Source organism: Protopterus annectens, chromosome 2.part1 (genome assembly GCF_019279795.1).
Source record: "Protopterus annectens isolate FY-2018-M chromosome 2.part1, PAN1.0, whole genome shotgun sequence".
Lineage (NCBI taxonomy): Eukaryota > Metazoa > Chordata > Ceratodontiformes > Protopteridae > Protopterus > Protopterus annectens.
The window spans coordinates 921874969-921901959 of record NC_056729.1 but is presented as its reverse complement, the minus strand read 5'-3'; the positions used below and the strand labels follow the sequence as shown (position 1 = coordinate 921901959).

At 39.1% G+C, this 26991-nt stretch overlaps 1 protein-coding gene across 1 annotated transcript in view; it reads left to right on the top strand.

The window, feature by feature from the left end:
- Positions 1-1011: 1011 nt before the first annotated feature.
- Positions 1012-26991, top strand: part of LOC122794919 (NACHT and WD repeat domain-containing protein 2-like) — a 1236179-nt gene continuing 1210199 nt past the window's right edge. Inside the window, exons 1-2 of the mRNA XM_044063511.1 lie at positions 1012-1062; positions 1810-1893. Of these exons, the coding sequence (XP_043919446.1) occupies positions 1012-1062; positions 1810-1893 (135 nt within the window). The remainder of the gene's footprint in view (positions 1063-1809; positions 1894-26991) is intronic.

Genomic DNA, 26991 nt, shown 5'->3' with positions numbered 1-26991 from the left:
ATAGTCACCCTCTTGAGCCCACATAGGTAGTGATAGGAACTCTTTGAATTGCTATTTATAATGTGGGCACCATAGCTCTCAACCTTCCATCTACAAAATGAGGAACACTGCCTCTCATAATGTGGAACAAATGGGGAAAATATGGAATTCTTACTAAAGTCTTACTAACAGCTTAAACTAGGAAGCTCATAGGATGGTTAAAATGTGATATTTTTACTTGTAGAATAATTATTTTAATGAAACAATATAATTATGTTCTATTTACCATTGATATCAGTAAAAAAATTCTAACAGTAAATGCCTGAAGGACCTTTTGGCTGTGGAACTTCAAGGACCAAGAACTTTTTAAGACCCCAAATGAGGAACGTTCCTTGAAATGGGGTACACTTGAGAGGTGTGAGTACGGCACCCTCACTATAGCTACCTTCTTCGAAAAAAAGTCACTATCTAGAAGAAGCAAGTCTAAAGCTAACGGTAAAAAAATCATAGGATTAATCCTTGCTGCACATAGTCGATAACAGATATTCGGTCACCTCCTTCGAAGCACGTAATTTGTTGGTGGTTTAGACTATTTCATTGCTACTGGCACCTGCATGTAGAAGGTGGAGCATAACAGAACAGAAGGACACCCAACGCTACAAACTTTATCTTCCTGTTTTAGCCGTCTGTTTGCATAAACTGATTGTGGACGCTGTGGTTAGGTGTTGACTGCAGGAATGTCCGTCTGACAAAAGAATATTCTCGGGTCTACCCGCCTTGAAGTTGTAGATTCGATCATTTTACCACATTGTTAATATATACTGGTTTTGGGACCTGGATTTGTACAATTTTCAACGTGTGACTTTTCCAGGAAGTCTAGCCAAATCATTTGACAGCCTAAAACTTTTTCTCCCGGAATGGTGGGAATCAGTGAAGAGAAAGGAGGTTTTTTTAAGAGATGTTTAACCGTGTTTTTTAAACGTACTCTGGCATATTTACATTAAGCTCTTCTTTGGAGCTCATGTTGGAGTCATGTGGACATCGTATCCAGGTGGACTTGTCCCGCAGAGGAAGGCGCACAATGTAAGCAAATTCCCATACCAACCTTCATTTGTTTTTGTTACTGAGATCCACTTGTTACTTCTGTCGGTATATATATATATATATATATATATATACTAAAAAATAATAAATTGCCATGTCTTGGTATCTCAACATTTTTTTTATGAACGGCCTTTGTTGTGCCCCCAAATTAAAATCTGGACAAAACCGTATTATTATTATTATAAATAATGAACCAGTATTAATGATGTTTTTTTCTGCCCAGCTTCTAAATACTAAGGGCATTTTCTCAGCAGTACGACCGCGTTGTTTTGTTTTCCCCTCAAGTCTGTTGCTGTTTCTCTGATACTTACCCTGCAGCAATGCAGCATTAAAGCACAGACAGACTTTAACGCTGTGATTGTAATATGACAAAATCCGCAGCTCTTTTGCACAACACAACAGTAAATTGTTTCCTTTAATTCGTATCGCTAACTGAAACTATGATTTACTGTCTCTGGTTTGAAAATATAACCTTCTGTAAAGTAACAGCCCTTTCTCCCCTTTGGCACTAAAGTAGTAAATTTAGTTCTTAATTTGATATGTGGCGTTTAGAATTAGGACTTTTCTGAATGCAAAAGATAAACTTTTATTATATTGTGTCAACAGACGACAGTGACTGGATTTGAACAAGTAATATAATGGTGTGGCCCTTTGTTCTATTAGAAGTGCATGGACCTCATTTTAATTATAAATCTAACCTAATATACAGCTTTTGCATTTTTTCAGGAATCCAAGGAAATGATAACATTTCCACCAATTTCTAAAGGGTTGTTGGCAAACATCTCTCGCAGAAATTCTAGAAATTCTCAGGTAAAGTATATTTATTTCTCAAAGTTTTTATTTTTAGTTCTTTTTCTGAAACTTTTGCTAAAAAAGACACCACAACAACACCCATTTATTGCTTTTGTCATTATGTAGATTTTGTGAGTGTTATCTTAGATTACACTCCTTTACTGTGAAGGATTATGACTGCTGGAAGTGACCCAATAGTCCCAATTTCAGATACACTGATTTGCCTAATATTCCTGGTACACACCAGTCAGGAGCATGAGCAGAAACTTCAGTTATCCAAGTTCACCCCCCCCCAATAAACAATAATGTATCTTGAAGACTGTGTGTGAATGATGTCTGTATGTACATCTATGCAGATTGACAGAATAATTTGGTTATCCATCTATTTGTCTGTCAGTGTATGTGTTTATCTATGCATTTGTCTACCTAACAAGCATCCCTGCATAACATGCAATTAAAGAAAACACACACCCAAAGATTCATACTACAAAGCCTTATGAGTACTTGGAAACAAAAGGAACATACACCACTTTGTAAACATTACTTTGACTGCTATCAGAGATGTGCTATTTTATTTAATTTATTTTTTCCCAAATATGTAATTGGTCTGATGCTGCAATGTTAAGGATATTGTAAAAATATTTCTGTCTCCTGTTGTGTGGATTTGTTACTTATTTGTCCAAGTTAAGAACATAACCATACACTAGCATTTTAGTGTGAGTAAGATTTCTCCCGTCAAAAAAGAATTTGTACTCAGGGTTATATCATGTATGTGAGTCTGCACTTATCCACATTAACAATTCCTTGCCTGATGATTACTAAATAGGATAGAACAGACAAGCTAGCCACTTTGTGACAAGTATAAAAATCTGAGGCTGATAAGGTCCCTGAAGAACTTCAGAATATTAAAAAGTGTAATTTACAACTGGATGGCATATACTTTCAGAGAAAATTTCACAAGAAAATTTCCATTGAAGGTTTCATAACATAATGGCAGGTAGAAACCACGAGACATCAGGATTGTTCCAGTACTTGATGATATCTGCATTCCCATCTAGTCTGCAGTTCAAATCCCCAATAGTATAATGGAAATGTTTACATAACATATTTTTTTCAATTCTTCAGAGATCAATTCCTGTCCTCACTGATTGTAAATTCATATGCAATAATTAATTGTACTGAATTCATCATTACTGTCATATCATACACCAACACTCTCACATATATCACCAATATAGCATCCAGTATCTTAGTATCTACATGTTTTATGAATACTGCAGTCCCAGAACACACTTCTTTACCAATCATCCACAGTATTTGCCTTCTCTAGTATACTTCAGACTTCTCTCTCTGTCTGTCTTAATATATTCCATACATTTTCTTTCTAAAAAAATAAATTATGTCTGCATGGATTCTCTTACACCACTCACACACAACAGTTCTTCTCACGTTATTCCTTGTAACTGTTAAAATTGAGAGAAACCACAGTAACGCAAACCTCTCCCTTTTTTAATTTCCACAGCATTTTTCAATTTCTGTTTCATCTTCCTTATTCCCCTACCTCCTATACTTAATCACCTCTTATTCAGACCCTGTTTTTACAACTTCTCTCCCTTCTTCAATTTCTAAAACTGTTGTCCACTTGAACTCCAATATTATCTTCTTTCCTTACATTCCCCCCTTCTTTCCCCACCCTTGCACTTTCTTTATTTTCTTGTAATTCATCTACCACTTCTTCCTTCACCTGCATCTCATCTTCCTCTGTATTACCCATGCCTTTCACTTTCTTACCATTTGCATTGTTTTCAATGTCTTTCTTTGTCCTTCCCTTTTCGTTTTCACTTTCCCTTTAAACCCTTTCCTCCACTAATGATGGAAGATCAGACCAAAAATGGTTCTCACGTCCATACTTCCTACTCGCAAGTTAATGATTCCTACTTAAATACTCATGTTCCCCGCACTGCCCACACCCTCTAAGACAGTCCTGCACCAAGTCTAACCAATCCCCACAAACAAAGGCTCTCAACTGACCGCATTATCTGACACTTCCTTTCCATTTATCCATATGACATTTGATATGTTCTGTATTTAACAGTCTTCTTTCTTCAGTATTCATTGTAACCCATGCCTCCTATGCACTTGGTCACATGTTATATCGTCCACAATCATGTAGCTTTGACATAAACTTTATGCTAGCATTTTACTTTCCCTTCATTAAGTTCAGTTCTAAACTATAGCATTATATTCTTTTTAATTCAGTGCTTGCATATATTTTCTTTTCACAGGCAAGTATAAATCTTTCTGCTGGCAAACATGACTGAAATGTAACTTCAAAGAATGATTCAGTATTTACATGCATTACAGCACTTAAATATTTCAGATTAAAAATTAAGGGCAAACATATGTTCAGCACACAAAATTTATTAACATTGTCTTTTTTAGTTTTTATTCTTGCCACTGCTGGCCATCTTTGGGGCTCTAGAGTTACTCAGTCTGTTTTCTCTGGATATCTCTTTTTTCTGTTTTCCTGTTGTATCACAAATTCATTTTGTTTTACAGCAGTAGGGTATAATCATCTTATTTGCTCTGTCTCAGTTATTCAGACTTCAGTAGTCATAAATGTTCATTTCTTTGACAGTTCTCCATTGTTGCTTGTAGCCCCCATTGATTGTACTCCCTTAGAACAAGTTACTGCACTGCCTGAGTGTGTCTCCCCCCCAGAACACATCCAGTGGCATTCATTATATCAGTTACACTTTTACATTATACATTCTGAGCTAAAATAGGAGAACTCATGGAACTTCCCTCTCTGTTTTCCTGATAGTAGAAGTTATTATATTGACTTTTGAACTATTTCAGTACCATTGTTAAAAGAAATAAATACGAGTGTTAATGCCACAAATGAAACAAATAAAAGTTACAGCGGTATTTCAGAACCAGTACCTCAGTTCCATGAGTTCTAGCAGCGCTTTATTTACTACCAAATGATTCAAAAACTTTTCCATTTGTATTTTTTGTACTGGTAGCCCGAGCATTACAGGGCATCTCTGATAAGTGGAGGTCAGCTCTACAGTAAAAAGGCAGTTATTTCCAAAGGGGTATATACAGGGTTGCATTCATTTTAAATTATTTTATTTATTTATTTTTATTTGCAGTTTGTTAAATGGGAAAGTCCATGAGCCTGTTTTCAATGGAGGCCCAGGGAGAAAAGCTCCATATACGAATATTACAAAGCTAACACCAACAAAGTTAACAAGTACAATACAATTTTCAAAACCTACTAAAACACAGTAACATATAAGACAGAATAATAACATTTGAGCAAGGTGTTGTAACAAAGCATTGAATGAAATTAAAACACAAGTATTTTGGAGTACATAAGTATAATTTGGAGTGCAGGCATTTATGCACTCAAAGTTTCATGAGGTGAGAGGTAGGAAGAAATAGAGTAGACTAGAACAGTGTGAGGTGAATAGGTTGAGTTATGAGAAAGGAAAAAGGGGGAAAGAAGTGAAACTGAAATGAAGGGAGCCAGTAGGTTGAGTTTTGAGAAAGGAAAAAAAAAAGGATGGGGGAGCAGAAATGAAACAGAGGGAGTCAGGTGGGGTGACAGCATGAGCATTCCCATTGAGAAGAGAGATGGGAATGGAGCATGGTCTTGAAGGTGGAGTGGTTTTGGGTGATTCGAATGTGGGGGGGTGGTGAATTCCATAGAAGAGCAAGGGAAAAAGACAGGAGAAATTGCCCTGGTGCTTGCAAGGGTTTGTACACTTTGAGGAGGTTCTGGTTACTGGACCTGAGTATTCTGTCAGGATGCTGCAAGGTGAGTATGGAGGAGAGGGAGTAGGCTCATTCTTGTAGGTGGATGAAGGTTAAGAGACTGGATAATTGGCAATTTTTATGCTGCATGTATATATATATATATATATATAGACAAAACCGAAAGAAACCGAAAGTTTAAAAACAGGAAACTTCACATGCCCGACAAACCACAATCCCGACAATCAACAAAGCAAATACCTTTCCCGAAAAACACACACATAACACAAGCACACCAAAAACCTTACAAACCTACACTAAACCTAACATACACAACTATCTATGCACTAACCTTAACCCAAACCCTAACCCTAAGGTCCGTCACTATCGCACACTTAACTTACCCGCACCCTAACCCTAACTCACTTAATCCGCTCCTAACCCTTAAGTCTGTCACTATCGCACACTTACCTTACCTTCACCCTAACCCTAACTCACTTAATCCACCCCTAAACCTAAAGTCCATCACTATCACAACACTTACCTGACCCGCACTGTACCCTAACGTCCATCACTATCGCACACCTACCTTACCCACACCCTGACCCTAATGTCCGTCCCTATTGCATACTTACCTTAACATGTCGGTGTTCTCAGTGTCGGGATTCTCAACTGTCGGTCTTCTCCAATGTCGATCTTCCGGTGTCGGTGTTCTCGTCGTCTGCGTTTAGGACTTTTGACGTTTTCAGGTAGACATATATATATATATATATATATATATATATATATATATATATATATATATATATATATATATATATATATATATATATATATATATATATATATTTAGATTAATTTCCCTATTGTTTCTCCTTCCAAATTCATCTTTGTTTATAGGTTATAATAGGGTGTTGATAGCTTGGATCATTTGTAGCCTAGCCACTGTTATCCATTTCTATAATGTACTGAAGGGCTACACATGAGGTGAATTTATGGTTTACCATCCACTTGTCAAAATTGGTTTTTGGAGAGAGTTTGGTAGCTATGTTGTTTAATGTAAAGAGAAAGTCTTTTTCAGAAGAGAGGAATGAATTCTTTGAGAGAGAGGTATCTGTCATGCCAGCAGGCACTGTTTATGTTATGATGTGGGGGTTTAGGTCTTTTCTGTGGGTATTCCTTGCTTTACAAGTTTTATGAATGTGTAGGTAGTCATGCAAGATTGGGTCATTTGCATCATTTTAGGCTAGGCAAAGACCACCCTGTTAATAATCTGTGTGAGATGAAAAAGAGGCATGATATGTAGCTCATGGAGCTCAGGCCCTTCCTTTTCATAGTGAAGAAATTGTTTTTTTTTTTTTCAAACAGAGTCATGGGTTTAGACTATATTTGTAGAACTCAGCAATATATTCTATTATAGACCTAATAAGGAGGGAGCAGAGAGAGAGAGAGAGAGAGAGAGAGAGATAGAGATGATAACATCCTTGGACTTAGAAAATATACCTAATTTAGAAAATATACCTTTGGTAATCAGCTGGACTAGATATATTTTCTAATGACAGTAGATATATGGGAGTCAAAAGAGAGTTCATTGTCTTAGGAAGTGTCCAGGTACATAATAAGTGTGTCACTTTTGTGGGCCGCCATTTTTATGGTAGGTTTAGGGGGGCTCATGTTTTCCAAGGGACATGATGCTACACTTTTTAGAATCTAGCTTTAGACAACACTCCTAGCAGCATTGTTTACCCCTCTTGCAGAATCTGGATGTCTTCTAGAGAGTTGATAATTGCACCAAGCTTGCGGTATTCTGCAAACTTTATCAGAAAAAGATCATTGACATCAGCTTTGATATCAGAAGCTTAAGTACCAGTGTCAAACTGGTTCACATACAGAGCCCAATTAGTTAGAAGACGGTGCACAGTCTCCTCTAAAAAGTCTCATTACTAGTAAGATTTTTGCCTGTAGGTACTATAGGTTCATAAGTGAACTATGGCCACTCCTGTAGGTTTATAGAATAGTACTTGGCTTTTGTCTCTGGTGAGACATATGAAGCCTAATCGAGTTACCCAATGTTCATCTAGCTGTTTTATCTCTTTGGTGATTAATGATCCTTACCATAATTTTGTTAAGTACTTTCCAACATACTTGAGTCACACCTTCAGTGTAATTAGAATCCTACTGTGGGTAGGACATTTAAACACTGCCTGTGCAACCATCTCCTGTTGGAATGCAGGGTGACTTGTGCATGATAGAAAGCATGATAAAACAAGGTTCTAGAAGAGGTAGTAGACACAAAATGACATGCAGTTTGGAGAAGTTAATGCTTTAATAGTACTGCGGAATCTTACCAGGTTATACTGAAAGAGTAGAGCACAACTGTAGAATGAACAGCATTGAAAATGAAAAGTAAGCTTCACAACTACTTAATATATTAGACGTTAAAATATAGTTGTTGTCTCCAACTTTATTATCATGAGATCAACCTGCATCTAAACAATTTCCAACAAATTATGGAGATTATACCAGATTATATATACCCAATGAAAATTTATTGCATGATAATTCAGTTATCTACTAGACAAATTGCTTTAGAAATGGGAGTATGTCTCATTATATGGCAGAAATATGTAAACTTGCAGAAGTTTGTAGGTTTAGAGTTGATATCAGTGAACCATTGCAAGATATTGCTGTGTGTTGCATGCATTGTGACACCATTCTGGAAAGGCTGCTGTTAAAAGAAGATTTAACACTTTGGAAACACATTGACTAATGTGATAGCAATGGAAACAAATGCAGTGGATGCCTCTGGACTGCAACAAGACATGACCAAATGCACAGTTAATAAGGTGCTAATTAAATGCCCCAAAAGATGTACTTGTTTTCTTGCACGTAATGGCTATAATTGTTTTTTTGGTACTTACGTATTATTGCAACCAGAGTTTAGCGATAATACCACTTGCTTCCCGATATCGACATCTGACCGTTAGCGGTTTATAACTGTCATATAGTGTGTTTCCTTTAACAATACAGTTTTTCTGGGAGTGTTTTCAATAAAATGTAAAAAAAAAAAATGCTGTTATTCCTTTATGCACTTTACTGCCAGCAGCATGTCGCTTATTGAAAGTCCGCCCGCTGAACATTCCTTTTTTTTCTTGGCAGCAAATGCTGATGAATAACGGTCATAATTGCATCTGGGTTTCATGTATCACAGCTTTCCTGACACTCATACACCATAGTATTTTGCTTAGTTTAAGATGCATTTCTAGGATTAAAACACACAGAGGGACGCCTCCTCACCATTTGGAGTCCTATTGAATCGAAAACATGTATTGTGACACGCACTTTGACAAGGAAGAGAGAAAAAAAGGGGTGTTTTTGAGAGAAGCTGGTTTTAAGAAGGGTTATGAAGAACAGCTTGAAAAGTTACTGTCGCTGTGGCTGCAAGCACCGCACCGTTAATGCACAAATGATATAGCCTCACACATGCTGGTAGTAAAGTGCACACAGCCACAGCGACATACTGACTTTGTCCATTGTTCTTGACAACCTGTCTTAAAACAACCTTCAGTATGAAAGAAAAGACATTTGCTGACATTTGTACAACAAAAACAGTCAGATTTCGATATCGGGAAGCAAGTGGTATTATTGCTAAAATCTGGTTGCGATAATACGTAAGTACCATTTTTTTACATCACCAATGCCTGCAGTTCATTATCCCTGTCCCAACAAAGGAAGAGAATGAGAATAGCTTCCCATCACTGGTGTGATAGTCAGCTGAGAGAGATCATCATTTAGTTATCATCTAGGCAGGGTAGTTCAGCTTTTTCATGTTTATGCCCCATCCTCTTCATTTACTTGGCAAAACACTGTGCTGGGGGTATCATGTAATGGAGTGACTTTTAAGGTTGTCTTCTCACTTCTGCAAAGGGATGTTTCCTCCATGCAATTCCACCCCTCCCTGATAGCACCAGTGGTAGTTTCCAACAGTTTCCAGCAGGGGAAATTCCACTGATTCCTTGTGCACCCGAGTGTGTACAACCCTTCTCACTGGAAGAGGCAAGTGGGTCATGCCTCTTTCGTCCCTCCCCTCTATGCCTGGCTCCTCCAGTACCAGGGCTACTAATTGAACACTGGTCACCTGCATGACAGTAAAGGCTCTATCCCTCTCCATCACTGAGACAGGCTATAATGGCCATTATTGTTGATTTAAAGGAAAGAGATGGTGAAAATACAAGAGAAAGGAAAGACTATGTCACATGCATATACACAAGGCAGAACGATAAAACAGTGCAACTGAGAAACACAGATTGCATGGATAATGAAATATGATACAGGGACTGAAAGGGATACTGGGAATTACAAAATGTGACTAAAAATGACCACAGAGCTATACAGGTCACCACAGAGATGAGCAGTATCATTGTGAAAATAAATAACCCCTGAGTGATGCTAAAGGCCAGGGAGAAAAACTGTGGTAGTTGTTATCTTCATTGAGAAAGATGGTTGAAAACATTGGGAGTTGCTTTTGTTGGCTCTGACAGTTAAAGAGGCCATTTATCCCTAGCTAAGAATTTATTTAGAAAAGACAAAACAGTGCACTTGGTTTGCCCCTTCAACATTTGCCGACACCTATTGACAGTGCTGATCTGTTTATATCTGTTACACTATTACTGTAAGCACTTGTATGCATATAGCATAACACCTGTTTGTCTTTACAGGGGGAAATATATAACAATGCCTGATGGCACTTGTGTTTATTGAGAAAGAGATTTAAATGCAGTAGTTTGGTGGTGGTGTATAGTGCATCCAATAGCCATTGGTTAGAATATATAGAAAAAAAACAAACTACCAAGCTTGTATAAGGATCTATATGTTAGTATTGTGAAAAGGCAAGATTTAAGAACTCATATATCTACATACTTATTTAACACACACTGTGGGGACATAAAAAATCATTGGTCTATCCTTTTACAAGTGGGTACTTCTCTTGAAGAAAAAAATCAGGGGTCAGGGAAAAGGACCTATTAAGACAAGAGCCAAATATATTTTAAGGTTCAGTAATTTGAGACCATATGTTTTGAATGCACTGACTGAAATTACTTGTGCTTAGACAGCTTAGTAATTTGAACATATTATGCCTGAGGCAGTTTACTTTAAATGTAGAACTGTATTTTACTGATTTAATGCTCTGACTGATGTTTTTGTATTACTTATACTGTGTATATTTGCATATATGCAGTAATTTGGTTTTACTCATAAAGGCTTTATTCTAGTGATTGTACCAGAAATGTTTAGGTTTTACTTATTTTTCTTTAATAAACTTCTTTCTATATTGGAAATATATACTTTTTCACATCTAAAATGCTGTATTTGCTAGCAGATGCAAATACATTTCACCACAAGAAGTAGGAAGCTGAAAAACATAAGGGCCGAGACTGGGCTGGGAAAAATCTCATGCCATAGCGAAGTTTCATAAATTTCATAAAGTGCCTTAGGCACATGGTGCCTAAGGTAGTAGTAGAACTACAAAGACTGGACAGTATGGGAATATTATTACAGTGGAACGAAGTAAATTAATCATATTGTCTATGGTAAGGAAAGGAAAAGCAAATAATTGTGAAAATCTTAAAATTATTCTGAACCCACTGTTTCATACTTTGTTAACACAGACAATGGAGCTCAGGAAGGTTTCCTCACAACATTTAACAGAAACAAAAAAGGACCCCTGTAAAGAAACAGTAACTGTTTGAGGGATGGCATAATGGTTAATGTGGTTCCTTCACAGACACAAGGTACAGGGTTTGATTCCTTGTTAGAATAATGGCGAGTATCCACACCTGTTACACAGGAGATTGGAGTCTGATTCCCAGATGGGAAGTAAATTGATTTCTATAAGGAGGGGTTGGCATAATGATTAAGATCTTTACTTCAGCAATACAAGGTACAGGGTTTGATTCTAACTTCTGGTTATTGCCTGAACTTGTAATAAATAGTCTACAGAATGATAGCCTAGTATTTGCTCTGAACGTATAACAGTCGAACTCTGTATAAGATCTTCATTCATTACTTAAGTAGACTGAAAATAACCTCTGACAAAACAGAAATCCTCTTTGGGAGTAGAAGTTGGATGCTAAGATGTAGGGGTGTTAATACATTAAAAGAATTCTCCTTGAATTTATCAAAATATATCTGGAGTACAGATACTGGTGAATTAACAGACTACAAATGAGTAGCTCCTTAATTAATAACAAGTTAATGCCAAATTGTATTAAATGCATATCTTTTTTATGTAAAAATTCTTGAATGTAAAAATGTCTGTCCTTTAACAAAGGCACCATTCTCTCACATAGCGTTAAGTGGAAACATAAGTAGCAAATGTTACAGGAAATGGATGGACTCGGTGACAATTCTGTTGTGCAACTTTCTAAAACTAATTCTTAAGGTAAAAATAAGCAGCTTAATATGTAGGACAACAACAACAACAACCATGTAGGAATAAGGGAGAAATGGAGACCTGGCTGATTGTGAACTATTTTCTATTACACAATAGAACGTGCGTGTTGTTACAAACAGATTTAGAGAAGACTTTCATTTGTTCATTAAAAAAGGAGGGTAACAATATACTCAGTCCATGTTGTTGTGCAACAGCAGCCTGCAAATACTTTGTCATTATGTACAAGAAAAAAAATATTGGTACTCGTAAACTCTCATGCATTGCTCATAACACATAGGGAAAATCTCAACCAAATGAGGGACAAATATAGAAATAATCATGGACAATCAGTGGATATAAAATATTAGTACTATTAACTTGAGGTGTTGACAGAGTAAGAGAATGTAAAGTACTGTACATTTTCTGAAGTAAAAGCAGTCTATAAATGTAATTATTGTCATTATTTATTAAGGGTAATTCACCAACCTTTCTCTAAAAGTCACCAGTTTTAGGTGGGAGTAAAAGGAAAAGAGCTAAAATTTAATTGAAAATCAGGACTGTGTCTGAAAATCAGTGACAGTTAAGAGGTATGTGATATGTTCGCATTATCATTTGTAGCCCATAGCTCTTGGCTTTGCCACCCCTTAAGTTTACTCTAAACTATTGCCTTATCTTTTTCATGAGCCTCACCAAATCAGTGAACTGAAATCAATCATGGCTCATCCTGCAACCTCCCATCCATTGGTTAAGATTCTCTGAGTGCCGGCCAGCTGCATGTCCTCTCCCTTATTTACTCTGTACCGGGATTTTGTTCCTCAGCCTTACCTGATCTGTGTGTTGTCTGTCTTGTTCTATCAAGTCTAGGTGTAACCGTTTCCAAGGTTTAAGTTTGTGGCCTCTATCTAGGTGAGGGTCTTGGTTTTGTCCATGAAGCCCTTCTATGGGTTGAGGGCTCTCTGATTAAGCGGCATGGTCACCTCTGTCACCTCTGGAGCGACTTCAGACCTGAATAGAGCAGCACAGGCCACAGACTTTATCCTTTGACTTTTTTGACTTTTTTTTGAGTTCTTTCAGAGGAACTCTGGTATCTGGCAGGTGTCTGGTGAGTCTATCAGATACTGGGGCATTGCATTGATGAGTACCGGGTCTCATGTGAGTTGTATACACTCCGATGTGACTTCTTGATGATCATGATGTAAATCCCTTCATCCAAGCTACTACTATATAGAAGGCTCTAGTCAAACTGCAAACTTCATGTCAAACTTAAAGAGGCCTCTCCCTGAATTTTTCTTATTCCTATGATGTTTTTCTGGTGCTGTGTGGGTATCCATATTTTTTTTAGGTAGCCGGTTCTCTTTTTTTGGTGTTGCTACTTTGCATTTTGCTTGCTTAACTTTTATCCCATGGCCTGGTTTTTCCGTGAGGGTGAGGGAGTCAGATGTGGCGATATCTGTGATAGCTTTGGTTTTTGACTTAGGTATTATCAATGTGCCCATCTTGTAACTTTGTGTGCTTTGTACTTACCAAGCTTGTTGTAAACTCAGAAAGAGAGTGTCAACAAGAGTGGACTGGAGACTGACTCTGTGGCCACCACGGTGACCAGCTTTGACTCTAAGGGACTCTCACTCTGACCTGGGCCCTGTCTTGTTCTGTCTTTTAGCCATCTTACCCATCATGTGATGATTTAGGTTTACATTCAATGAGTTGTGTTTTGTATGGATGATACCTGATGTGTGGGTGTGTCATCAAGGGGATTGGTCGGTGGAGATAGGCCTATGCCTTTCCTTCCCTCATGTTGACAGTGGCTTAAAAGGCAACCAAGTTTAAGAGGCAGGATCAAGGCAGACTGGTTCAAAAAAGATCTGCAAGTCCAAAGTCTCCAAATCCTGAGTCCCAAAGTATGCTATCCATGATCCTCCGCAGATAAATTATGATCCTCTCCATGGGGGTGGCTTGTCAGGGTGTCGCTTTCGCTGGGCTTAATCTGTCAGGGGATGTGAAGTGGCCAGGGGACTTGGAGGCCACCATCCTTTGTGATCCTGAGTGAGGAGGCCTTGGCATCAAACAGCTGTCCTAACTGTGATTAAAATTCTGTCCTAACTGTGGGTTTACACACTCATTGAGTTCCGTCCCATGCATCAGCCTTGTTTTGTTTTTGCCTTTAGCAGTTCTCAGTGTGTGCTGAGAGGTTTTGGGGCTACAACTTGGAATAGATGTTTGGGTTTGGGGGGGGGGGGAGACTGGAACTGGACACTGAACCTGTCAGCCAGTAAAATGTGGTGTGTCAGTTCAGTCATTTTCACAGCATCATTTTGTACTTCTGATCATTTCTGCATAATTTGAGCATATCTGGTTTCATAGCTGCCAGGCCTTTTAAGGATTACCCTATGATTGTCTTTTTGCATTTTTCTCTCAAAATTTGCCCTTTTTGATTTTATGCCTTAATGATTTTCTTTATTTATAATGATCAAAGGTGTTTCTTACCTTTTGGGGTTTTTTGCTCTATCTTGTAGTAGCTTCCTTTTTTGTTGTAGAGCTTGTTTATGGCTGGGGTCCCACCAGACTGGACTGCTTTGGTACAGAGAGTCTTAGTTTTAGTTTTGTTTTGTTTGATCCTGATTGCCTGTAAGTGCTGGTTGAAGGTGCATTTGTTGTAAGTGATTCAGCGGTTTGTAATGTTTACCTGGCTCAGGGGGGGCTGCTTAAAGGACCACACTAGTTTTTGCTTTGTGAAGTCGGGGTTTTGCTTTGAGAAGTTTTTCACTGTTTTCTTTTTGTTTCAGGTGGGGGGACAGGACCTCCAGCTAGATTAGTTTATGATCTGATCCTTCACCAGTGAGGGTATACTCGGTTGTTGAACATTGAACATTTGATGATGATGATGAGATCAAGTATGTTTTCTCCTCTTTCTCTGGGATGTAGTTGTTCCATGGCCATGGCATTTATGAACTCAGAACCAGGATGTTTTGAGTTTAGGTTCGGGCTTGAGTAGTGTCCCAGTCTATATTAGGGTTGAAGTCACCTAGTATGATGGGTGTTTGAGGAGATTATTATCCCTCCAATGTTTTCAGGAAGGCCATGTGAGCATTAAACCAGTTCCAAGAAATATGGAAAACAAAGCACCATGTGGTAGCACAAAAAAACAATTGGGATATAATTAAGCATACTTTGGCCAGACACAGAAAAACATGAACAAAATTCTCTCACTCGATAAATGAAAAAAAAAAGAATGGACAGTAATAGCCATAACTAAGTGACCATTCAAACCATTTACTGGGAGATTCTGCTTAGAAAAGCCTGCAATAGATGATTGTTGAACAAATGAAAAAAGTGCTGTTTGGACCAGACAACATAATTTACACATCATTATGAAACAGATAGTTATTGTGGGGAGAAGACCTGTTAGCAAGTAAAACCACCAGTGAAAACTCTCCATCTACTATGGTGAGTGAATCTGCACTGCAGATAGAGTTATGTAACAAGACTATCAATGCTCCGAAATGTAAAGCTGTAAGAAGTACTGAGAACTGAATCTAGTTTACACCCTGTTGTCATAATGTGTGTGTGTCTGTGGGTGGGTCAAATGGGCAAAGGTGTAAAAAGTGTAACGCTGTGCATCTAGCAGTATTGGAGTAGAACAAATACTCCAAAAAATCACAAGCAAATTAGACAACTGCAGACCATTCCAGAATGTAAATATCTGGAGACTGTTCAGAATCTGTAACAGAAGCCCACCCTGAACATGCTGTAAGTCAATTCTTTTGCATTTTTAATGTTTGATGTTTTAGTAAAAAGGTGGTAGAGAGGTAAGTGGATGCCTTTACATAACTTGAAGCACAGGGACCAGATGGGCTACTTGCCAGGGCTGTGAAGACTCTGGTCATTAAACTGCCATATTCCCTGAAAGACATTTTCAGCTGATCTCTGGCCAGTGCAGAAGTGCCTGAAGGCCAGAAGACAGAAACCGTGGTATCCTTTTACAAGTTGGGAGAGCAGGAAAAATCCAGGTGACTACAAGACTGTTTGCCTAACATCACTGGCATGGAAAACCACAATGAGGATCCTGATGGAAAGGATGGTTTCTTCCTCAGAGAACAAAAATCTCCAGGACAGCAACCAGCATAGGTTCATGGCCAGAAGGAGCTCAGTCAAACCAAGTCTACGTTAGGAATCATAGCTAGGAGATTTTTTTTTATCCTTGTTTTGTTTTGTTTTAAATAACTGAACTGACTTTAAATAGGTGGGGGCTTCTGTAGTTGCATAGGATCACATTTATCTGACTATAAAATATGCAAGCCCTTCAATTGCAGGTGAATGTTAAAGTAATAAAATATATGAAAAGGACCACCAGGATGTTCATGTTTAGTGCTTTTTTGAATTTAATGGACTTCAATGCAAATGTTTACAGTCAACTATAAATCACCAAACCAAACCCTTCCCCATTTACATCAACCAGTGTGCAATGTTAAAACAAAAATAATTGAATTGGCGATTGAAGTTAAATGCCAATTCTCAATTTGGGTTGAACAAAGCACTAAATATTAATTGTTTGTTAAACTTAGATATTGCAAATGTTATTGTTTGATGTAAGTAGGAGAGGGGTTTGGTGTGGTCATTTAACAGTGACTGCTGTTGGTCTTTTTTGCATACTTTATTTTTTTTCCATTCTTGGTTGGCTTACTTTTTAGTATTTTTATTTACAACAGAATGTGACAAGGAAGTACCAGAAGACATAGTCTACTTTCAGTTCAACAACATTTATTTCTGCACAGGTATCTTCTAGGAGCACTGGAGTGTTGGGAGGTGGGTCCACGACTGAGGAACTAGATTGCTGCACCTTTGCAAGGTGGGATTTGGAAGGTCATGGTAACAGGAATGATGTCAACAGTAAGAAAAGTGACCAGCAGAGTTTTGCAGGAGTTACTTGTGGGGACAGCATTATTCACTATATTTGTTTTAGGTGCATTTGAGGGAATACAGAACATGATCATTTTCTGTGCTGATAACATGGAGACAAATGCAGTGTAGAATGCTAGAGTGAAGAGTGTAAGGAAGAATTTGGGAAGGATGACCAAAATGAAATATGGCCTCTGAGTTTCAGTGCAGACAAACACATGGTACTGCACTTCAGCTGCAAACCTCTGCTGTGAGGTATCAGTAAGGAGAATGGAAGAGATGGCAGCAGAAAAAAGGATATGAGGATATTGAGCAAACCTGGAATAGGCCACCAAGAGCAGAGTGATAGGGCCTAGGCAAAAGCGAACAGGATACTTCAGGAGGACAGACTGTAGAAGCAGTCACACAATGTTCCTTCTCTTCTGTACCCTGGTTAGGTCATAACCCGAGTACTTTATGCAGTTTTGGAGGCCATATAAGTGAAACTACTTTAGGCTGCTAGAAGGAGTTTAAAGGAATGTCCTCAGAAGGTTATGTCATCAACATCAACCCCGTTTGTCCTATTTTCTGTGTGGGGTTGGGGTGTCATGTTAACTGGCACCATTTCTCTTGAATCAATGCATACCTCTCAACCGTACAGATTTTCACAGAACGTCTAGATTTTTTGCCTCATATTTTTGGTTCTTTCCTCATAAATTGTGGTTTTCTGGGAAATCATTGAGGGTTGAAGTCAGAATATAATGGCAGTCATTTGAGTTTAAGACGTCATACCCTTCAGAAAAGTCATACTAATGCAAAACCTGTTGTTCTATCTAGTTTCTAAGTCTGTAAGAGCATTATTTAAAAAGTATACCTATGTTTGGACCTTTGTCCCCCCATTATTTATTGCTTTGGCCAGATTTCTTGCTATAACAGGTTGAGAGGTATGAAACAATTCCACACTCATGCATGACTGTCACAAATCTTCTCTCAAACAATCCATCCACCTCTGGATGTAGAAGGTTATGTGTGATGGAAATGAAAGGCTATCACTATAGATTAAAGGAGCTGGAGAGCTTCTCATTGTAGACCAGAAGAGATGGGGGGGGGCATGATATGGGTGCACAAGATCATATTCAGAAAGAGAGATGTGAAGAGATCAACCTATACAGAACAGACAGTGGGGGAGAGAGGGGGCATGGGTGCATATTGTTAGGGCTAACTATTCCCTAGATTTGTAAAAATACAGCTTCATAGAAGAGGGTGTATATTGAGGGAATTGACTAGGAGAACTAGTGGTGGAGAGGGGAATCTGTAGAGGTTATGCAAGTAGTCATAGGACAGGGGTAGGGAAGCAAAATGTTAAGTACAGACATATTTTCCCTCTATTCAGCTAGCAAGTATAATGTAACTACTGCATATATATGCCTGGAAGTTCAAAAATAACAGTGGTGTAGCAAGATGCATCATACATTATATTTAAGGCACCCCTTACTCGAATGCCTAATGTTTTCCTTTACTTGCCACCCTAGCCACTATTACCAAATGTAATACCAGCTGTAATCCCTTGATTGTCTATTGAATTCTCTCCGTTGCTGACTCACCTGATCCTCTTTCCTAAGGCTTATGCACATACCCTAGATATCCATTGCTAACCCATTCCACATGTAAATGTGATCCGTCCTGCATTTGACACTTCATGTAGTCCCTATGTATCCCATGCCAGTTATGTTAATGCAACGTCCACTGATCATCCATGAAATCTGTTTGGTTTACCAAGAGGCTGTACACTTTGCACACAAGGGTGACACCAGCGACTGTGAAGAGAACCATGTACATGAGTGTATCCCATCTTTACCCACTGAGGCTCAGTGCTTATGTTTGTTACCCAATGGAATAATTTAATATTATTTTATTTTCAAGTAGTTCAGTTCCATGATGTTTGCTGCTTCTTGCAGTAGTTTCTTTAAGGGACCAGAGTGACAGCAGATGTCGGAGTCTAGCACAGCCTGCATGTGCACCTTTATAGGTATGTTTATACTGGCACAGTCCACTCCTTAAATTCAGCTCATACCACAGTAGCAGCAGCTTTTCATACTTTTTTAAAATTATAGCATACTATTTTTACTTTCTTTCCTTATTCTAATGTTTTCCATATTCCTCTTTTTAGAATAGGAAGAGCATATTGGTTCATAGGTTCATGGGTTCATAGATTGGTAATGGGCTGTCAGCCCTAGGGCCTGTACAAGCCTAGCCATAACAATTCTCTGGCTATTTCTTCCCATATTTACTTCCCTGGACCCCTGTCTAGCAGGGCAACTGATGTGATCCCCGGGGTGAATTTCCTATCTCCCATCCAATCGTCAAGGTTCCTTTTGAAGAGGGCCAAAGAGGCGCTGTGCTTGACATGTATGGGCACTCTGTTCCAGAGTATGGGGAGTCTCTGGGTCAGGAACCTATCTCTCCAGCATGTTTTGTTCATTGTGATGACAAGATTTAGATCGCTGGAGTGTGTCGCTCTGAGGGATTGGGATTTCTTTAAGTGTAGCATGTTCAACAGCTCTGGGTTTGACATGGCCTTGTATGTTAATTAGAGATTGCATCTGAGTAGATGATATGTGACAGAGTATAGCTGGAGTTTTTCAGACAGTCAGCATAGGACATCTACTTTAGGCCTGTGATTCTTTGTAGTGAGGTATTTCTGTGGCCTTTCCAGTTGTTGCAGATGTCTTGAGCGGTACATACCAAATGGGCCGTTATATTCTATAATGGGTCTAATGAGGGATGAGTACAGTGGGGCAATGACCTCCTTTTTTCTGCAGGAAAAACCCTTAGTGATGAGGTGTGCCACATAGAAGGATTTCTTAACTGTTGTGGCGATGTAGTCATCGAAGGTGAGACCACTGTCCACCTGTGTGCCGAAGTCTCTTATCACGTTTTCGGTGTTTAGTGTACTGCCACCTATGTGGTAATTCATGGGTACATGATTTTTCCCAAAGGGGATAACTGTACATTTCTTGGCATTGAGCTTGAGCCCATGGCTCTGGCACCAAGCATCTGTTTCTCTGAGGCCCTTTTGTAGAGTATCCACATAATTTGGGGATTCAATAAGGGCTCCCAGTTTGCAGTCCCTTGGTGCTTTGCTCTATTTATTTATGCGTGTATGTGTTTATTAACTACAGAAAGATTGTTTTCCCATTGCCTGCTGCCTGTCAGGTAATGGTGACAAGACTAAGTCTGTTTCAAGTGCTAGAGAATGGGTCGTCTTGTAAGGGTAATGCAGTTTGTCTATTAGATACAAAGTATCTTTTTCCCTCATCAGTCTCAGTAGGTTGACAAGTAGTAGACTTGCCTTTAATGCAGAAGGCTATGGGTTCTATTTCCACCCCAGATAGTTAGATTACTTTTTTAATACAGATGCTGTAGTACAATATAAAGGGGTGCTGCACTCCTGAGCTTGCTGTCCTTTTAATGAGACGTTAAAGCGTGGACCCATCTGTCTGAACTGGTGATAGCTCAGGTGGATGTAAAAAATTCAATGCAACTTACTGAAAAGAGTAGGGTAATTTCTCTGGTACCCTTGCCAAATTTCCCCTAATCAGTATGAATACTATCTCAGGTCTCCTCTGAAAAGAGGCCATTGGCCTAGTGGAACTAACCTAATCAATGAAATGGAAATACATACGATAAACAATCTGACTGAAAACTGTAGAATGCTACTGAATAATGCATATTTTCTTATGCTCCATCAGTTCTTTCCTAAGCATTTGAAACATGACTCTCCTTTACTAATTGCATCACTTCTTAGTAATATTAGAATTCACACCTGAATGATGTAATTCCTTCAGCATTTTAAACATATACCAAGATGAAATTTGAAAATCTACATGTACATTCCATGAGATGGTACATACTAGACTCCTAAAAGTTCTGTCTGAAATACCCAAAATGAAAAATACTTGCATAATGGATAATTTCAATTGTCTGTCAATAAACTGGTGCACATGTAACACAAAACGTTGGGTATGCCCAAAGATTCATGGACTTATTAAATGATAATCCCCAGAAAACCAGCCAACTAGAGGGCTGAAAATTCTGTGTCTTTTCCTTACCTATGTAGGTTTCCTGTGCACCCTCCAGTAGTATCCCAGCCCTGGTTAAATCCGATTATAAACTAGTGACCTTCTCCTTTAAAGTCTCAAATAAACTCCCTGATGACAAAATATGAATATAAGGACTTTCAAAGGATAAACCTACTGAAATGCTTTTCTCAAAATATACTTGTAATGTCACCAGTTTCCCATGAAGCCTCAGCTGCTATTTGTGCAACAGGAATCCCCCCCCCCCCCCAAAATAAATGTGTAGATATGATAGTCATTAATAGAACCACACCCAGTGGGAAATTTAAAAATAAAACCGCACTGGTGATCCACCAGTATAGATAAACTCTATAACAAAAATTAAAAATGAAACTAGAAAGAAAGAAATTAGTTTCACATAGTGTATTCCTTGAAAACAAAAGCTGCTTTATTTGTATTCTGGGTTAGATTGGAAAAAGTAAAACTACTAAAGTCCTGTAACAACTCCATGTCTAGTCACATTAAAGGATCTATCAAAATAAAAAGCTACCATCGGGAAAATCAAATCCAAGCACAAACTGAAACTAGCATCTAAAACCAAGAAGAAATAACCCACAGCAGTGCTCTGAAGTAATTCAAAATGATATTCATCCTTTCTGACCTGAAAAGCATAGCTAATGTACTTGCAGACAGATTTAATGTGAACTGTAACATAGAAACAGTCCTCAAAATTCTGCAAAAGAACAGACAGCGGCTCAGGAACCAAGTAAGAAATGAGGTTATTGTTTTTATTGGTTTATATAGATCCCACGGTCGATGTTTCAATTGTATTAAGCATCATTGTTTCTCAACCTGATGAAGCTTTATGGTGAAAGTGTATAGCTTATTATTTTCATTTCTGCACTTCTGTGCTTTCCTGTACTGATGCCTGTTCTTTATTTTTTGAATTTCTTCTGCTTGTGCTCAGTTTCCCTGCTTGAGCTACCTTTTGGACAAAATTCTACAAATCCCCCTAATCCCTTGCACTTCTTAAGATCAACAATGAACACATCTTTTACTGTGCTCTTAAACGAAGAAAAAAAAATAACACCACTTCCATGGGTCCAGACAAGTTATCTTAATTCCTGATAGAGAGTACCAAATATGTGCTTGTGGAACCCCAGCTGATCTTGTTTAACTTATATTTAGTCACAGGATATGCCCTGATACTATGGAGAACTGCTGCTGTGATTCCCCTTCATAAGGGGTGCCCTACCACAACTCAGGGGAAGTACAGACCAATCAGCATAACTGGTCTTAATTTTCAAAGCCATTGAGTAAATCATATCTTACTTCATAGGTTGCAATATCAAAAGCCTCTTACAGTAGACCCTTAGCAGTTTGGTTTTGTCAAAGGGAGATGATGTCTACTTATTTTAATAAGTTTCTTTGAGAAGCTCACATAGGCAGTGGAGAGAGATATCGTCAACTTCCAATCCATAAACCCAGACCTATGGCTAACTAAGCTTACTGATGACTGCAAGCTGGATGCTTTTGTCTGATCACTCCTTAATACAGTATCAGTACAGCAAGAACTAATCCTTAAAAATCAATGGTGTAGAGAAAAAGAGCTAAAATTGAATGCAAAACTGTACAGTATTGTCACATTTGGTAAAGCAAAACTACCATCCCTAGCTTACAGTAGCCAGTATCATACACCAAACTGATGCAGTAATCAGGAATCTAGGCATCTTAGTCAACAACTCCCTCTCCTTTGACCACCATGTGGTATCAGTAGTCAAGAAATTATTCTGGTTATCACAACTGATATAAAAAGACATCTTATTCAGGTCAAAACAAGTTATTGTCCTTCTAATGTGCTGTAATTCGAACCAGTTTTTTAAAATATTGAGTAAGTATCATATAATGAAATTGTTGGTAAACTGACCGCCAAATAACCCGATAAACACTCCGTTACCGAATCCAAAAGAGCAAATATAAAATCAACAAACTGATAAGGATGGAGTGAAACAGGAAAAAGTATACAAATAAAACGTAATTTATTCACTGGTGTCTAGACAGATAAACGCTTTCGCTAAAAAGCATCATCAGATCTTTAAAACATTCACCTTAAAACAAAATGATTTATATACAATTTCAAAATATATGTTGCCCAATCAAAGCTTGCAATCAATTAATTCATTTAAAGTGACATTACAAATAATAATAATGCCATATATTAAAAACAAGCCATTGCATTGGATAATACTTATTGTAAAAAATGTTGTACAATATATATATATATATATATATATATATATATATATATATATACATACATACATACAGCGCCGGTTAAACAAGGTTAAACTTTTTCTGGCTCCGCCAAGTCTGCTCTTCAAAATTTCCCTTAAGGAAGCTCTACTCTTAGTATAACCAGACTACTTACTATAGTATAAGCCTAGCACTTGTTCTCAATACTTCTCTACTAAGTAAGCACTCTCGTACTAAGTAAAGCACTACATCTACTTACCACCCCTGTGAATATCCACTTCCCTTAAAGGTACAGCACTCCCTTATACTGTTCTAGCATGTCGAGTGGTAGATTACTGGCGCCGTCTCCAATTCAGCTGGTCAATCTGGGTATCTTGAGACAATGCTACAATTGTCTCATGTACACAGACAACCCTCTCCTCCTCCCAACAAACACAAATACATGTGAGAGATGCAACTATATAGCCAAACTGGAGGCTGAACTCTCGCAACTCAGGGCTGGCATGACCAGACAGGAGGAGATGGCAACCATGCACACAACAATCCCAGTCCCACATAGACCTACCACAACTGCAAACCAAACACATAAAAACACAAAGATATACTCGGTGGCTCTAATAAAAAACTTACCAAAACAACAGAGGCTCCCAAAGCAGACATCCAAAAATCCACCACCTCAAAACAAAACACATGCAACACATACTTCAATAAATCAGTGTGTCAACCAGTCACAGCCCTTAAGGCCAAACACCTTGCCTGATACACTAGTAATAGGTGACTCTATAGTCAGACACACTGATGTCACGCTGACCAGGCTGAACAAGGAGAAGGTGACTGTGAGCTGTCTATCGGGAGCTAGGATCCGCCACATAACACACACACTCAGGTCACTCCAAAGCAAGTACAAATATGACTCCGTCATTGTCCATGCTGGTGTGAATGACCTGAAACGTACCTCCCTGGACTACATGAAAAGAGACATAGAGGAGCTCTCCGATTATGTAGCCCAGGCTGGTATGACCCTGACCCTGAGCAGCATCTTGCCCTCACCAAGAATGATACCACAATACAAAGACAAGATGATCAGCTTTAACAATTGGCTCAAGTACTGGTGTCATTCTAAGGGGATCCAATGTCTGTCTGCCGGGGATGACATTTGGACAAGCCACGCTGCTTCGCAAGGGATGGCTTATACCTGTCACCACTGGGCTTCCGGATATTGGCTAAGGCTCTTGCCACCCCCATAGTGCCTTTTTTAGGTAAGGCTCAAAAGACAAACCCACCTCCTTAGAAAACAATAATGGAAAAAAACTAAGGGTAATGCTGCTCAACGCCAGAAGTCTAAATCTCAAGATGCAGGCACTTGATGCACTCCTCAGCATGGAGAACATCGACGTCTGTGCAGTAACTGAAACCTGGTTCAAGGCTCCTGAGAGCACCCCAACACTACCAGGCTATACCTCGTATCATGCTTTTCGGCCCCAAAACCCAGGCCGAACCACAAAGGGAGGGGGAGTGTCCATATTCATCAAGGACACCCACACCTCCAGGTTAGTAGCAACACATGAAGCATCAGAGACCATACAGGTGTAAATAACCATAGGCAAAACTGCTATACAACTAGTAGCATGTTACAGACCACCCTCCCAATCTCAAGAACCCCACTCAGCCTTCCTGAAGACATTGGAGGATATGAATGTATCACAAAATACCATCATACTGGGAGACTTCAACTACCCAAACATAGATTGGGTACATTATTCTAGCCCTAATACCCTAGCCCAAAGGTTCCTGGAATTCATAAATTCAAATGCACTGGAACAACTAGTCACCTCTCCCACTAGGGGAGATAATATACTAGACCTGATCATCACAAACATGGGGACAAAATGCTCCACACCGGAAGTATACCCCTCACTAGTGAGATCTGACCACAAACTAATCACCCTGGATAAACATATCCCACCTCTACTCCCAGCACAAAAGACCACAGTGAAAAACTTCTCAAAAGCAGACTTCACTCTTCTTAAGACTGAGATGGTATCCTTTAAGCCCACTGTGCCAGTGGATACCACATCCCACAATGCCGAATCCTTCACAAATGCTTTCTATGGACATCTCCAAGAATGCATGGATCATGCAATCCCAAACAAATCCAAGTCCCTCTCCACTCAGAGTTGGTTCACAACAATAAAAAATACACTGAACCCACAGATATTGCCAACATTCTGGCTGACAGGTTCAGTGCAAATTTCTCCCCTCCTTCACCCCAAAAGAAGAAATACTTATCCCAGCTGAATGTAATCTCCCTGTCATCTCAGATGTCCAAGTGAGAACCACCCTAAACAAAGCAAAAAACACAGCATCAATGGGACCTGACGGTATCCCGGGTTGCGTGTTACGTGAACTCCAAGAGGAGCTCAACCCACACATAAAAATGCTATTTAACCTTAGCCTTACTTCGGGATATGTACCTGAACACTGGCGTACAGCAACAGTGGTCCCACTCCACAAGGGGTGTGCCTCTACAGACCCTGGAAACTACCGCCCCATAAGCTTAACCAGCCTGGTCTGCAAAGCTATGGAAAGAATCATTATGGAACTCATAAACAGAGACATAGGGGACCTACAGACACTTGACCCCACCCAGTTCGGCTTTGTAAAGGGCAGATCCTGCCTTTTAAACCTGGTTGACTTTTTCGAAACAGTCACTAGAGCCATTGACGAGGGCAAAGCAGTCCATACAGCATACCTGGACTTGGCTAAGGCCTTCAACACAATACCCCACTCAGGCATCATAGATAAGCTCAACAGCTTAAAAGTAAACCCTTATGTCACTAGATGGGTTGCAAACTGGCTAAAGGACAGAACCCATAAAGTTAAAATCACTGGAGCAATGTCAGACTCAAAGCCAGTCACAAGTGGTGTCCCACAGGGATCTGTCCTGGGACCCCTCTTGTTCGGCATTTATTTCTCAGATGTTAAAGCAAACATGGGAGGGCTGTGGCTGACAAAGTTTGCAGATGACTGCAAACTAGGCGCCATAGTCGATACACCAGCAGACACACACATCCTACAAAAAGGCCTCACAGAAACGGACAACTGGTGCCGGAGTCACGGCCTTAAACTAAATACCAAAAAATGTATAGTCATCCCCTTTGGGAAAAACAAAGTACCCACAAATTATCACATAGACAGCAACCCACTGAGTACAGAAAAAGTAATCGGAGACCTAGGGACCCAAGTCGACAGCGACTTCTCATTTGATACCCACGTTGCTAAAGTGGTTAGAAAAACATTTTACCTTGCACACCTTATCATGAAGGGATTCACATCCAGATCCAAGGATGTCATTGTACCCCTATATTCCTCCCTCATCAGACCCATGATTGAATACAATGCCCCATTTGGTATGTACCTCACCCGGCATTTGCAACAGCTGGAGAGACCACAAAAGTACCTCACCAAGAGGATCAAGGGTCTCCAACATATGTCTTATTCTGCCAGACTAAAGAAACTTCAGCGCTATTCAGTAGCATACCGCCTGCTCAGAAGTGATCTCTGCCTGATGTACAAGGCCATGTCCAATCAGGATCTGATGGACATGCTCCACCTCAAAAAATCCAAGTCCATCAGGACCACGAGAGCTAAAGACTTAAACCTCGACACAAGTATGAATAGGACATGCTGGCGGGATAGATTCATAACCCAAAGGCT